Source organism: Procambarus clarkii, chromosome 2 (assembly GCF_040958095.1).
Source record: "Procambarus clarkii isolate CNS0578487 chromosome 2, FALCON_Pclarkii_2.0, whole genome shotgun sequence".
Lineage (NCBI taxonomy): Eukaryota > Metazoa > Arthropoda > Malacostraca > Decapoda > Cambaridae > Procambarus > Procambarus clarkii.
In genome coordinates this window covers 11,912,257-11,926,543 of record NC_091151.1, presented here as the reverse complement: position 1 = coordinate 11,926,543, position 14,287 = coordinate 11,912,257, and the positions used below count along the sequence as shown (strand labels likewise).

Here is a 14,287-nt window from a genome sequence, read left to right as displayed (position 1 = left end):
GATGCACAAATATACACACCATGACCCAAAGATGCACAAATATAGATACCGTGAACCTACAGATGCACAAATACAGACACTGTGATCTACAGATGCACAAATATAGACACCATGACATACAGATGCACAAATATAGACACTGTGACCTACAGATGCACAAATATAGATACTGTTACCTACAGATGCACAAATATAGATACTGTAACCTACAGATGCAAAATGTAGATACCGTGACATACTGATACACAAATATAGACACCGTGACACACAGATGCACAAATATAGACACCGTGACATACAGATGCACAAATATAGACACCGTGACCTACAGATGCACAAATATAGACACACTGTTACCCACAGATGCCTAAATATAGACACTGTGACCTACAGATGCACACATATATCGACTTTGTGACCTACAGATGCACAAATATAGACACTGTTACCTACAGATGCACAAATATAGACACTGTGACCTACAGCTGCTCAAATATAGACACTGTGACCTACAGATGCATAAATATAGATACTGTGGCCTACAGATGCACAAATATATATATTGTGACCTACAGACGCACGAATATAGACACTGTGACCTACAGATGCACAAATATAGACACCGCGACCTACAGATGCACAAATATAGATACTTTGACATACAGATGCACAAATATAGACACTGTGACCTGCAGATGCACAAACATAGACATTGTGACCTACAGATGCACAAATATAGACACCGTGACCTACAGATGCACAAGTGTAGACACCGTGACCTACAGTTGCACAAATATAGACACTGTGACCTACAGATGCTCAAATATAGACTCTGATCAACAGATGCAAATATATATATACTGTGACTCACAGATGCACGAATATAGACAATGTGACCTACAATTGCACAAATATTGACACCGTGACCTACTGATGCACAATTATTGACACCGTGACCTACAGATGCACAAATATAGACACCGTGACACACAGATGCACAAATATAGACACCGTGACATACAGATGCACAAATATAGACACCGTTACCTACAGTTGCACAAATATAGACACCGTGACCTACAGATGCCTAAATATAGACACCGTGACCTACAGATGCACACATATATCGACATTGTGACCTACAGATGCACAAATTTAAACAGTGTAACATACAGATGCACAAATATAGACACCGTGACCTACAGATGAGCAAATATAGATACTGTGACCTACAGATGCACAAATATAGTCACCGTGACATACAGATGCACAAATATAGACACCGTGACAAACAGATGCACAAATATAGACTCCGTGACATACAGATGCACAAATATAGACACCGTGACCTACAGATGCAGAAATATAAATACATCGTGACATATAGATTCCTAAATATAGACACCGTGACCTACAGACGCACACATATATAGACACTGTGACCGACAGATGCATAAATATAGACACTGTAACCTACAGATGCACAAATATAAACACCGTGACCTACAGATGCACAAATATAGACACACTGACCTACAGCTGTTCAAATATTGACACTGTGACCTACAGATGCACAAATATAGATACTGTGACCTACAGATGCACAAATATAGATATTGTGACCTACAGATGCACAAATACAGACACTGTAACCTACAGATGCATAAATATAGACTCCGTAACCTACAGATGCACAAATGTACACACAATGACCTACAGATGCACAAATATAGATACCGTGACCTACAGATGCACAAATATAGACACTATAACCTGCCGATGCACAAATATAGACACTCTAACCTACAGATGCACAAATATCGACTCCGTAACCTACAGATGCACAAATATACACACCGTGACCTACAGATGCACAAATATAGATACAGTGACCTACAGATGCACAAATATAGACACTATAACCTACAGATGCACAAATATAGACACCGTGACTTACAAATGCACAAATATAGATAATTTGACCTACAGATGCACAAATATAGATACTGTGAGCTTCAGATGCATAAATATAGACACTGTGACCTAAAGATGCACAAATATAGACACCGTGACATACAGATGCACAAAAATAGACACCGTGACCTACAGATGCACAAATATAGATACAGCGTGACATATAGATTCCTAAATATAGACACCGTGACCTACAGACGCAACACATATATAGACACTGTGACCTACAGATGCACAAATATAGACACTGTAAAATAAAGATGCAAAAATATAAACACCGTGACCTACAGATGCACCAATATAGACACATTGACCTACAGCTGTTCAAATATTGAAACTGTGACCTACAGATGCACAAATATAGATACTGTGACCTACAGATGCAAAAATATATAGATATTGTGACCTACAGATGCACAAATATAGACACTGTTACCTACAGATGCACAAATATAGTCTCCGTAACCTACAGATGCACAAATATACACACCGTGACCTACAGATGCACAAATATAGATACTGTGACTTTCAGATGCACAAATATAGACACTATAACCTACAGATGCACAATTATAGACACCGTGACTTACAAATGCACAAATATAGATAATTTGACCTACAAATGCACAAATATAGATACTGTGAGCTTCAGATTCACAAATATAGACACTGTGACCTACAGATGCACAAGTATAGACACCGTGACATACAGATGCACAAATATAGATACCGTGACCTACAGATGCACAAATATAGATACTGTTACCTACAGATGCACAAATATAGATACTGTAACCTACAGATGCACAAATATAGATACCATGACATACAGATGCACAAATATAGACACCGTGACACACAGATGTACAAATATAGACAAAGTGACATACAGATGCAAAAATATAGACACCTTTACCTACAGATGCACAAATATAGACACACCGTGACCTACAGATGCCTAAATATAGACACCGTGACCTACAGATGCACACATATATCGACATTGTGACCTACAGATGCACAAATATAGACACTGTTACCTACAGATGCACAAATATAGACACTGTGACCTACAGATGCATAAATATAGATACTGTGACCTACAGATGCACAAATATATACATTGTGACCTACAGATGCACAAATATAGACAGTGTGCCCTACAGATGCACAAATATAGACACCGTGACCTACAGATGCACAAATATTGACACCGCGACCTAGAGATGCACAAATATAGATACTTTGACATACAGATACACAAATATAGACACTGTGACCTGCAGATGCACAAACATAGACACTGTGACCTAAAGATGCACAAATATAGACACCGTGACCTACAGATGCACAAATATAGACACCGTGACCTACAGATGCACAAATATAGACACTGTGACCTACAGTTGCACAAATATAGACACTGTGACCTACAGATGCACAAATATAGACACTGTAACCTACAGGTGCACAAATATAAACACCGTGACCTACAGAGGCACAAATATAGACACATTGACCTACAGCTGTTCAAATATTGACACTGTGACCTACAGATGCACAAATATAGATACTGTGACCTACAGATGCACAAATATAGATATTGTGACCTACAGATGCACAAATATAGACACTGTAACCTACAGATGCACAAATATAGACTCCGTAACCTACAGATGCACAAATATACACACCATGACCCACAGATGCACAAATATAGATACCGTGACCTACAGATGCACAAATATAGACACTGTGACCTACAGATGCACATATATAGATACTGTTACCTACAGATGCACAAATATAGATACTGTAACCTACAGATGCACAAATATAGATACCGTGACATACAGATGCACAAATATAGACACCGTGACACACAGATGCACAAATATAGACACCGTGACATACAGATGCACAAATATAGACACCGTGACCTACAGATGCACAAATATAGACACACTGTTACGAACAGATGCCTAAATATAGACACTGTGACTTACAGAGCACACATATATCGACTTTGTGACCAACAGATGCACAAATATAGACACTGTGGCCTACAGATGCTCAAATATATATATTGTGACCTACAGATGCACAAATATAGACACTGTGACCTACAGATGCACAAATATAGACACCGTGACCTACAGATGCTCAAATAGAGACACCGCGACCTACAGATGCACAAATATAGATACTTTGACATACAGATGCACAAATATAGACACTGTGACCTGCAGATGCACAAACATAGACATTGTGACCTACAGATGCACAAATATAGACACCGTGACCTACAGATGCACAAATGTAGACACTGTGACCTACAGATGCACAAATATAGACACTGTGACCTACAGTTGCACAAATATAGACACTGTGACCTACAGATGCACAAATATATACACTGATCTACAGATGCAAATATATATATACTGTGACTCACAGATGCACGAATATAGACAATTTGACCTACAATTGCACAAATATTGACACCGTGACCTACTGATGCACAATTATTGACACCGTGACCTACAGATGCACAAATATAGACACCGTGACCTACAGATGCACAAATATTGACACTGCGACCTAGAGATGCACAAATATAGATACTTTGACATACAGATACACAAATATAGACACTGTGACCTGCAGATGCACAAACATAGACACTGTGACCTAAAGATGCACAAATATAGACACCGTGACCTACAGATGCACAAATATAGACACTGTGACCTACAGTTGCACAAATATAGACACTGTGACCTACAGATGCACAAATATAGACACTGTAACCTACAGGTGCACAAATATAAACACCGTGACCTACAGAGGCACAAATATAGACACATTGACCTACAGCTGTTCAAATATTGACACTGTGACCTACAGATACACAAATATAGATACTGTGACCTACAGATGCACAAATATAGATATTGTGACCTACAGATGCACAAATATAGACACTGTAACCTACAGATGCACAAATATAGACTCCGTAACCTACAGATGCACAAATATACACACCATGACCCACAGATGCACAAATATAGATACCGTGACCTACAGATGCACAAATATAGACACTGTGACCTACAGATGCACATATATAGACACCGTGACATACAGATGCACAAATATAGACACCGTGACCTACAGATGCACAAATATAGATACTGTTACCTACAGATGCACAAATATAGATACTGTAACCTACAGATGCACAAATATAGATACCGTGACATACAGATGCACAAATATAGACACCGTGACACACAGATGCACAAATATAGACACCTTGACATACAGATGCACAAATATAGACACCGTGACCTACAGATGCACAAATATAGACACACTGTTACGAACAGATGCCTAAATATAGACACTGTGACCTACAGAGCACACATATATCGACTTTGTGACCTACAGATGCACAAATATAGACACTGTGGCCTACAGATGTTCAAATATATATATTGTGACCTACAGATGCACAAATATAGACACTGTGACCTACAGATGCACAAATATAGACACCGTGACCTACAGATGCTCAAATAGAGACACCGCGACCTACAGATGCACAAATATAGATACTTTGACATACAGATGCACAAATATAGACACTGTGACCTGCAGATGCACAAACATAGACATTGTGACCTACAGATGCACAAATATAGACACCGTGACCTACAGATGCACAAATGTAGACACCGTGACCTGCAGATGCACAAATATAGACACTGTGACCTACAGTTGCACAAATATAGACACTGTGACCTACAGATGCACAAATATAGACACTGATCTACAGATGCAAATATATATATACTGTGACTCACAGATGCACGAATATAGACAATGTGACCTACAATTGCACAAATATTGACACCGTGACCTACTGATGCACAATTATTGACACCGTGACCTACAGATGCACAAATATAGACACCGTGACACACAGATGCACAAATATAGACACCGTGACCTACAGAGCACACATATATCGACTTTGTGACCTACAGATGCACAAATATAGACACTGTGGCCTACAGATGTTCAAATATATATATTGTGACCTACAGATGCACAAATATAGACACTGTGACCTACAGATGCACAAATATAGACACCGTGACCTACAGATGCTCAAATAGAGACACCGCGACCTACAGATGCACAAATATAGATACTTTGACATACAGATGCACAAATATAGACACTGTGACCTGCAGATGCACACACATAGACATTGTGACCTACAGATGCACAAATATAGACACCGTGACCTACAGATGCACAAATGTAGACACCTTGACCTGCAGATGCACAAATATAGACACTGTGACCTACAGTTGCACAAATATAGACACTGTGACCTACAGATGCACAAATATAGACACTGATCTACAGATGCAAATATATATATACTGTGACTCACAGATGCACGAATATAGACAATGTGACCTACAATTGCACAAATATTGACACCGTGACCTACTGATGCACAATTATTGACACCGTGACCTACAGATGCACAAATATAGACACCGTGACACACAGATGCACAAATATAGACACCGTGACCTACAGAGCACACATATATCGACTTTGTGACCTACAGATGCACAAATATAGACACTGTGGCCTACAGATGTTCAAATATATATATTGTGACCTACAGATGCACAAATATAGACACTGTGACCTACAGATGCACAAATATAGACACCGTGACCTACAGATGCTCAAATAGAGACACCGCGACCTACAGATGCACAAATATAGATACTTTGACATACAGATGCACAAATATAGACACTGTGACCTGCAGATGCACACACATAGACATTGTGACCTACAGATGCACAAATATAGACACCGTGACCTACAGATGCACAAATGTAGACACCTTGACCTGCAGATGCACAAATATAGACACTGTGACCTACAGTTGCACAAATATAGACACTGTGACCTACAGATGCACAAATATAGACACTGATCTACAGATGCAAATATATATATACTGTGACTCACAGATGCACGAATATAGACAATTTGACCTACAATTGCACAAATATTGACACCGTGACCTACTGATGCACAATTATTGACACCGTGACCTACAGATGCACAAATATAGACACCGTGACCTACAGATGCACAAATATTGACACTGCGACCTAGAGATGCACAAATATAGATACTTTGACATACAGATACACAAATATAGACACTGTGACCTGCAGATGCACAAACATAGACACTGTGACCTAAAGATGCACAAATATAGACACCGTGACCTACAGATGCACAAATATAGACACTGTGACCTACAGTTGCACAAATATAGACACTGTGACATACAGATGCACAAATATAGACACTGTAACCTACAGGTGCACAAATATAAACACCGTGACCTACAGAGGCACAAATATAGACACATTGACCTACAGCTGTTCAAATATTGACACTGTGACCTACAGATACACAAATATAGATACTGTGACCTACAGATGCACAAATATAGATATTGTGACCTACAGATGCACAAATATAGACACTGTAACCTACAGATGCACAAATATAGACTCCGTAACCTACAGATGCACAAATATACACACCATGACCCACAGATGCACAAATATAGATACCGTGACCTACAGATGCACAAATATAGACACTGTGACCTACAGATGCACATATATAGACACCGTGACATACAGATGCACAAATATAGACACCGTGACCTACAGATGCACAAATATAGATACTGTTACCTACAGATGCACAAATATAGATACTGTAACCTACAGATGCACAAATATAGATACCGTGACATACAGATGCACAAATATAGACACCGTGACACACAGATGCACAAATATAGACACCGTGACATACAGATGCACAAATATAGACACCGTGACCTACAGATGCACAAATATAGACACACTGTTACGAACAGATGCCTAAATATAGACACTGTGACCTACAGAGCACACATATATCGACTTTGTGACCTACAGATGCACAAATATAGACACTGTGGCCTACAGATGTTCAAATATATATATTGTGACCTACAGATGCACAAATAGAGACACTGTGACCTACAGATGCAAAAATATAGACACCGTGACCTACAGATGCTCAAATAGAGACACCGCGACCTACAGATGCACAAATATAGATAATTTGACATACAGATGCACAAATATAGACACTGTGACCTGCAGATGCACAAACATAGACATTGTGACCTACAGATGCACAAATATAGACACCGTGACCTACAGATGCACAAATCTAGACACCGTGACCTGCAGATGCACAAATATAGACACTGTGACCTACAGTTGCACAAATATAGACACTGTGACCTACAGATGCACAAATATAGACACTGATCTACAGATGCAAATATATATATACTGTGACTCACAGATGCACGAATATAGACAATGTGACCTACAATTGCACAAATATTGACACCGTGACCTACTGATGAACAATTATTGACACCGTGACCTACAGATGCACAAATATAGACACCGTGACACACAGATGCACAAATATAGACACCGTGACGTACAGATGCACAAATATAGACACCGTTACCTACAGATGCACAAATATAGACACCGTGACCTACAGATGCCTAAATATAGACACCGTGACCTAAAGATGCACACATATATCGACATTGTGACCTACAGATGCACAAATATAAACAGTGTAACCTACAGATGCACAAATATAAACACCGTGACCTACAGATGCACAAATATAGACACTTTGACCTACAACTGTTCAAATATTGACACTGTGACCTACAGATGCACAAATATAGATACTGTGACCTACAGATGCACAAATATAGATATTGTGACCTACAGATGCACAAATATAGACACTCTAACCTACAGATGCACAAATATAGACTCCGTAACCTACAGATGCACAAGTATACACACCGTGACCTACAGATGCACAAATATAGATACCGTGACCTACAGATGCACAAATATAGACACTATAACCTACAGATGCACAAATATAGACACCGTGACTTACAAATGCAGAAATGTAGATAATTTGACCTACAGATGCACAAATATAGATACTGTGAGCTTCAGATGAACAAATAAAGACACTGTGACCTAAAGATGCACAAATATAGACACCGTGACATACAGATGCACAAATATAGACACCGTGACCTACAGATGCACAAATATAGATACTGTTACCAACAGATGCACACATATAGATACTGTGACCTACAGATGCACAAATATAGACTCCGTGACATACAGATGCACAAATATAGACACCGTGACCTACAGATGCAGAAATATAAATACATCGTGACATATTGATTCCTAAATATAGACACCGTGACCTACAGACGCACACATATATAGACACTGTGACCTACAGATGCACAAATATAGACACTGTAACCTACAGATGCACAAATATAAACACCGTAACCTACAGATGCACAAATATAGACACATTGACCTACAGCTGTTCAAATATTGACACTGTGACCTACAGATGCACAAATATAGATACTGTGACCTACAGATGCACAAATATAGATATTGTGACCTACAGATGCACAAATACAGACACTGTAACCTACAGATGCACAAATATAGATACCGTGACCTACAGATGCACAAATATAAACACTATAACCTACAGATGCACAAATATAGACACCGTGACTTACAAATGCACAAATATAGATAATTTGACCAACAGATGCACAAATATAGATACTGTGAGCTTCAGATGCACAAAGATAGACACTGTAACCTAAAGATGCACAAATATAGACACCGTGACATACAGATGCACAAATATAGACACCGTGACCTACAGATGCACAAATATAGATACTGTTACGAACAGATGCAGAAATATAGATACTGTAACCTACAGATGCTCAAATATAGACACCATGACATACAGATGCACAAATATAGACACCGTGACACACAGATGCACAAATATAGACTCCGTGACATACAGAATCACAAATATAGACACTGTGACCTACAGAAGCACAAATATAAATACAACCTGACATATAGATTCCTAAATATAGACACCGTGATCTACAGACGCACACATATATAGACACTGTGACCTACAGATGCACAAATATAGACACTGTAACCTACAGGTGCACAAATATAAACACCGTGACCTACAGAGGCACAAATATAGACACATTGACCTACAGCTGTTCAAATATTGACACTGTGACCTACAGATGCACAAATATAGATACTGTGACCTACAGATGCACAAATATAGATATTGTGACCTACAGATTCACAAATATACACACCATGACCCAAAGATGCACAAATATAGATACCGTGACCTACAGATGCACAAATATAGACACTGTGATCTACAGATGCACAAATATAGACACCATGACATACAGATGCACAAATATAGACACCGTGACCTACAGATGCACAAATATAGATACTGTTACCTACAGATGCACAAATATAGATACTGTAACCTACAGATGAAAATATAGATACCGTGACATACTGATACACAAATATAGACACCGTGACACACAGATGCAAAAATATAGACACCGTGACATACAGATGCACAAATATAGACACCGTGACCTACAGATGCACAAATATAGACACACTGTTACCAACAGATGCCTAAATATAGACACTGTGACCTACAGATGCACACATATATCGACTTTGTGACCTACAGATGCACAAATATAGACACTGTTACCTACAGATGCACAAATATAGACACTGTGACCTACAGCTGCTCAAATATAGACACTGTGACCTATAGATGCATAAATATAGATACTGTGGCCTACAGATGCACAAATATATATATTGTGACCTACAGACGCACGAATATAGACACTGTGACCTACAGATGCACAAATATAGACACCACGACCTACAGATGGACAAATATAGATACTTTGACATACAGATGCACAAATATAGACACTGTGACCTGCAGATGCACAAACATAGACATTGTGACCTGCAGATGCACAAATATAGACACCGTGACCTACAGATGCACAAATGCAGACACCGTGACCTACAGATGCACAAATATAGACACTCTGACCTACAGTTGCACAAATATAGACACTGTGACCTACAGATGCACAAATATAGACTCTGATCTACAGATGCAAATATATATATACTGTGACTCACAGATGCACGAATATAGACAATGTGACCTACAATTGCACAAATATTGACACCGTGACCTACTGATGCACAATTATTGACACCGTGACCTACAGATGCACAAATATAGACACCGTGACACACAGATGCACAAATATAGACACCGTGACATACAGATGCACAAATATAGACACCGTTACCTACAGATGCACAAATATAGACACCGTGACCTACAGATGCCTAAATATAGACACCGTGACCTACAGATGCACACATATATCGACATTGTGACCTACAGATGCACAAATTTAAACAGTGTAACCTACAGAAGCACAAATATAGACACCCTGACCTACAGATGCACAAATATAGATACTGTGACCTACAGATGCACAAATATAGACACCGTGACATACAGATGCACAAATATAGACACCGTGACACACAGATGCACAAATATAGACTCCGTGACATACAGATGCACAAATATAGACACCGTGACCTACAGATGCAGAAATATAAATACATCGTGACATATAGATTCCTAAATATAGACACCGTGACCTACAGACGCACACATATATAGACACTGTTACCTACAGATGCACAAATATAGACACTGTAACCTACAGATGCACAAATATAAACACCGTGACCTACAGATGCACAAATATAGACACACTGACCTACAGCTGTTCAAATATTGACACTGTGACCTACAGATGCACAAATATAGATACTGTGACCTACAGATGCACAAATACAGATATTGTGACCTACAGATGCACAAATACAGACACTGTAACCTACAGATGCATAAATATAGACTCCGTAACCTACAGATGCACAAATGTACACACAATGACCTACAGATGCACAAATATAGATACCGTGACCTACAGATGCACAAATATAGACACTATAACCTACCGATGCACAAATATAGACACTCTAACCTACAGATGCACAAATATCGACTCCGTAACCTACAGATGCACAAATATACACACCGTGACCTACAGATGCACAAATATAGATACAGTGACCTACAGATGCACAAATATAGACACTATAACCTACAGATGCACAAATATAGACACCGTGACTTACAAATGCACAAATGTAGATAATTTGACCTACAGATGCACAAATATAGATACTGTGAGCTTCAGATGCATAAATATAGACACTGTGACCTAAAGATGCACAAATATAGACACCGTGACATACAGATGCACAAATATAGACACCGTGACCTACAGAGGCACAAATATAGACACCGTGACATACAGATGCACAAATATAGACACCGTGACCTACAGATGCACAAATATAGATACAGCGTGACATATAGATTCCTAAATATAGACACCGTGACCTACAGACGCAACACATATATAGACACTGTGACCTACAGATGCACAAATATAGACACTGTAACCTAAAGATGCAAAAATATAAACACCGTGACCTACAGATGCACCAATATAGACACATTGACCTACAGCTGTTCAAATATTGAAACTGTGACCTACAGATGCACAAATATAGATACTGTGACCTACAGATGCAAAAATATAGATATTGTGACCTACAGATGCACAAATATAGACACTGTTACCTACAGATGCACAAATATAGACTCCGTAACCTACAGATGCACAAATATACACACCGTGACCTACAGATGCACAAATATAGATACTGTGACCTACAGATGCACAAATATAGACACTATAACTTACAGATGCACAATTATAGACACCGTGACTTACAAATGCACAAATATAGATAATTTGACCTACAGATGCACAAATATAGATACTGTGAGCTTCAGATTCACAAATATAGACACTGTGACCTACAGATGCACAAGTATAGACACCGTGACATACAGATGCACAAATATAGATACCGTGACCTACAGATGCACAAATATAGATACTGTTACCTACAGATGCACAAATATAGATACTGTAACCTACAGATGCACAAATATAGATACCGTGACATACAGATGCACAAATATAGACACCGTGACACACAGATGTACAAATATAGACAAAGTGACATACAGATGCACAAATATAGACACCTTTACCTACAGATGCACAAATATAGACACACCGTGACCTACAGATGCCTAAATATAGACACCGTGACCTACAGATGCACATATATATCGACATTGTGACCTACAGATGCATAAATATAGACACTGTTACCTACAGATGCACAAATATAGACACTGTGACCTACAGATGTATAAATATAGATACTGTGACCTACAGATGCACAAATATATACATTGTGACCTACAGATGCACAAATATAGACAGTGTGCCCTACAGATGCACAAATATAGACACCGTGACCTACAGATGCACAAATATTGACACCGCGACCTAGAGATGCACAAATATAGATACTTTGACATACAGATACACAAATATAGACACTGTGACCTGCAGATGCACAAACATAGACACTGTGACCTAAAGATGCACAAATATAGACACCGTGACCTACAGATGCACAAATATAGACACCGTGACCAACAGATGCACAAATATAGACACTGTGACCTACAGTTGCACAAATATAGACACTGTGACCTACAGATGCACAAATATAGACACTGTAACCTACAGGTGCACAAATATAAACACCGTGACCTACAGAGGCACAAATATAGACACATTGACCTACAGCTGTTCAAATATTGACACTGTGACCTACAGATGCACAAATATAGATACTGTGACCTACAGATGCACAAATATAGATATTGTGACCTACAGATGCACAAATATAGACACTGTAACCTACAGATGCACAAATATAGACTCCGTAACCTACAGATGCACAAATATACACACCATGACCCACAGATGCACAAATATAGATACCGTGACCTACAGATGCACAAATATAGACACTGTGACCTACAGATGCACATATATAGACACCGTGACATACAGATGCACAAATATAGACACCGTGACCTACAGATGCACAAATATAGATACTGTTTCCTACAGATGCACAAATATAGATACTGT

At 38.8% G+C, this 14,287-nt stretch overlaps 2 protein-coding genes across 2 annotated transcripts; both read left to right on the top strand.

The window, feature by feature from the left end:
* Window positions 1-111: 111 nt before the first annotated feature.
* On the top strand, window positions 112-836 carry LOC138365672 (uncharacterized). The gene is made up of 3 exons (XM_069326167.1): window positions 112-201; window positions 364-474; window positions 606-836. The coding sequence occupies exons 1-3, from the start codon at window positions 112-114 to the stop codon at window positions 834-836; spliced, it is 432 nt and encodes a 143-aa protein (XP_069182268.1).
* Window positions 837-963: 127 nt separating this feature from the next.
* Window positions 964-13,634, top strand: LOC138365664 (uncharacterized). Its single transcript, XM_069326157.1, has 15 exons — window positions 964-1,164; window positions 1,418-1,828; window positions 1,990-2,223; window positions 2,657-2,664; window positions 5,515-5,814; window positions 6,114-6,413; window positions 6,713-7,012; window positions 8,094-8,382; window positions 8,632-8,892; window positions 9,778-10,128; window positions 10,712-11,182; window positions 11,432-11,602; window positions 11,796-12,026; window positions 13,033-13,100; window positions 13,547-13,634. The coding sequence occupies exons 1-15, from the start codon at window positions 964-966 to the stop codon at window positions 13,632-13,634; spliced, it is 3,684 nt and encodes a 1,227-aa protein (XP_069182258.1).
* Window positions 13,635-14,287: the final 653 nt, after the last annotated feature.